Genomic DNA, 1,731 nt, shown 5'->3' with positions numbered 1-1,731 from the left:
TAATATAAAACTAGTTTCATCAACTCACCGTAAGATATTTAGGTAACTGCGTTATGTTAATGGTATTTAAATTATTATAACCAATATTTAACTTCTTGATGTTTAAATTTTCATAGTTTGGTAACTTGGTGATAGAATTATTTCTTAAGTTCAGTTCCGTATAATTAACATTTCTACTTGAAATTATTACTTCCGGTGCCACTATTAAATTTCTATTTGAACAATTCATCAGGGCAGATTTGTCATGAGGGCGGTAAGTACACTCACATTCAAAACAGTCAGTCTTGTCTACATCCTCAAAAATTTTCCAGTCACATGTTAAACTTTCGATATTCAGGTTTGAAAATTCTGTGCCCAGACCATCATTGCAAATCAATTTTTGTTCAATTTGTAAGTACTTGTATACTATTTTTGGCATTTGGTTATGTAAAAATCTTGCATACTCATAATTACGACAATCACAAATGAATTTATCACCAGACAGATTTATTTGTCTATTATTCCAGAAATTATATGGTGGCGATTGTGCTTTAGCAAATATTTCTAAGTTTGACAAATCAATTACTTCTAATGGATTATTGTTAAGATTAGTTTTTACAATTTCATTTACATACTGTATATCTTGTATTCTGAGTACAGTGAAGTTATTACTTGAAAGATTAATATAAATTAACTTAATCAAATTTACCCAACCAGGATCAATACAATTTATAAAATTGTTTGATAAATCAATAGTTTCAACTTGATCCAAATAATATAATGAGAATACGTTATTTGGGGTCAAGTTACTTATTTTATTATAAGCCAATTTTAATGTTTTTAATTTCGGGACATTTAATGCTTCCCGATTAATATTTGTTATCTTATTTCTTTCCAAATTGAGGTACTTCAAGTTTCTTAAGTGCTTTAAACTGTAGTTATTAATTTTGATTATTAAATTATTGGATAAATCTAAGGTTTCTAGATTTATTAATGGTCCTAGTAACTCATGATTGATATTTTCAATTTGATTTTTAGATAAATCTAACAATTTTAATTTCCTAGCATCCCGAAAAAACATCACTGGTAGTTCTTTCAAACGATTTGAAGCTAAAGATAAATTTGTAATATTTTGTGAATCCCAAATCATATTTTCGGGTACCTTTTCTATGTTTAAAGACGTGAGATAAACATTAAGTAATCTGTCTAAATTTGTTAAAAATCTTTGAGGTATAGTGGTAAAGTTACCATAGCTGAATCTGATTGACACTAAAGAAGTGTTTTTAAATGTTTGGTCAGGCATTGTTACTAAAATATTTTTGTTTAACGATATATTAAGAAGTTGGTTAAGACGTCCAACAGTTAAAGAAGTAATTCTATTATTGGCTACATCCAAATTATTCAGACTCTGAGAATTTAGGTCCAAAGATGTTAAATAATTTGTGTCCAAATTCAAACGTTTCAATGGAATACCATAAAATAGATCACTATTTATTTTGGTTATCTTATTATCGCCTAAATCTAATATTTGTAAAAGAGTGAGTGGTTTGAACACACCCGCAGGTATATCTTCTATGTAGTTTTCTCTAAGATATAATTTTGTTAAACGAGGTGTTCCTTCAAACGATTCATTGGTTAATATTAATTTGGTAAGAGTAATATCTAACGTCTCCACGCTCTCCAAATTTGACAAGTAAGTATTTTCTAGACTACCATTGAGTCTCATGGAAACTAGTTTCAAACTTTGAATCT

At 28.2% G+C, this 1,731-nt stretch overlaps 1 protein-coding gene across 1 annotated transcript; it reads right to left on the bottom strand.

The window, feature by feature from the left end:
- Positions 1-10: 10 nt before the first annotated feature.
- Positions 11-1,725, bottom strand: LOC103311802 (protein toll-like). Its single transcript, XM_008191516.2, has one exon. It carries the CDS (start codon positions 1,703-1,705, stop codon positions 20-22), a length of 1,686 nt encoding a protein of 561 aa, XP_008189738.2. The 5' UTR covers positions 1,706-1,725; the 3' UTR covers positions 11-19.
- Positions 1,726-1,731: the final 6 nt, after the last annotated feature.

This window comes from Acyrthosiphon pisum, unplaced genomic scaffold, assembly GCF_005508785.2.
Source record: "Acyrthosiphon pisum isolate AL4f unplaced genomic scaffold, pea_aphid_22Mar2018_4r6ur Scaffold_20040;HRSCAF=20732, whole genome shotgun sequence".
Classification (NCBI taxonomy): Eukaryota; Metazoa; Arthropoda; class Insecta; order Hemiptera; family Aphididae; genus Acyrthosiphon; species Acyrthosiphon pisum.
This window is presented reverse-complemented; position numbering and strand designations above follow the sequence as displayed.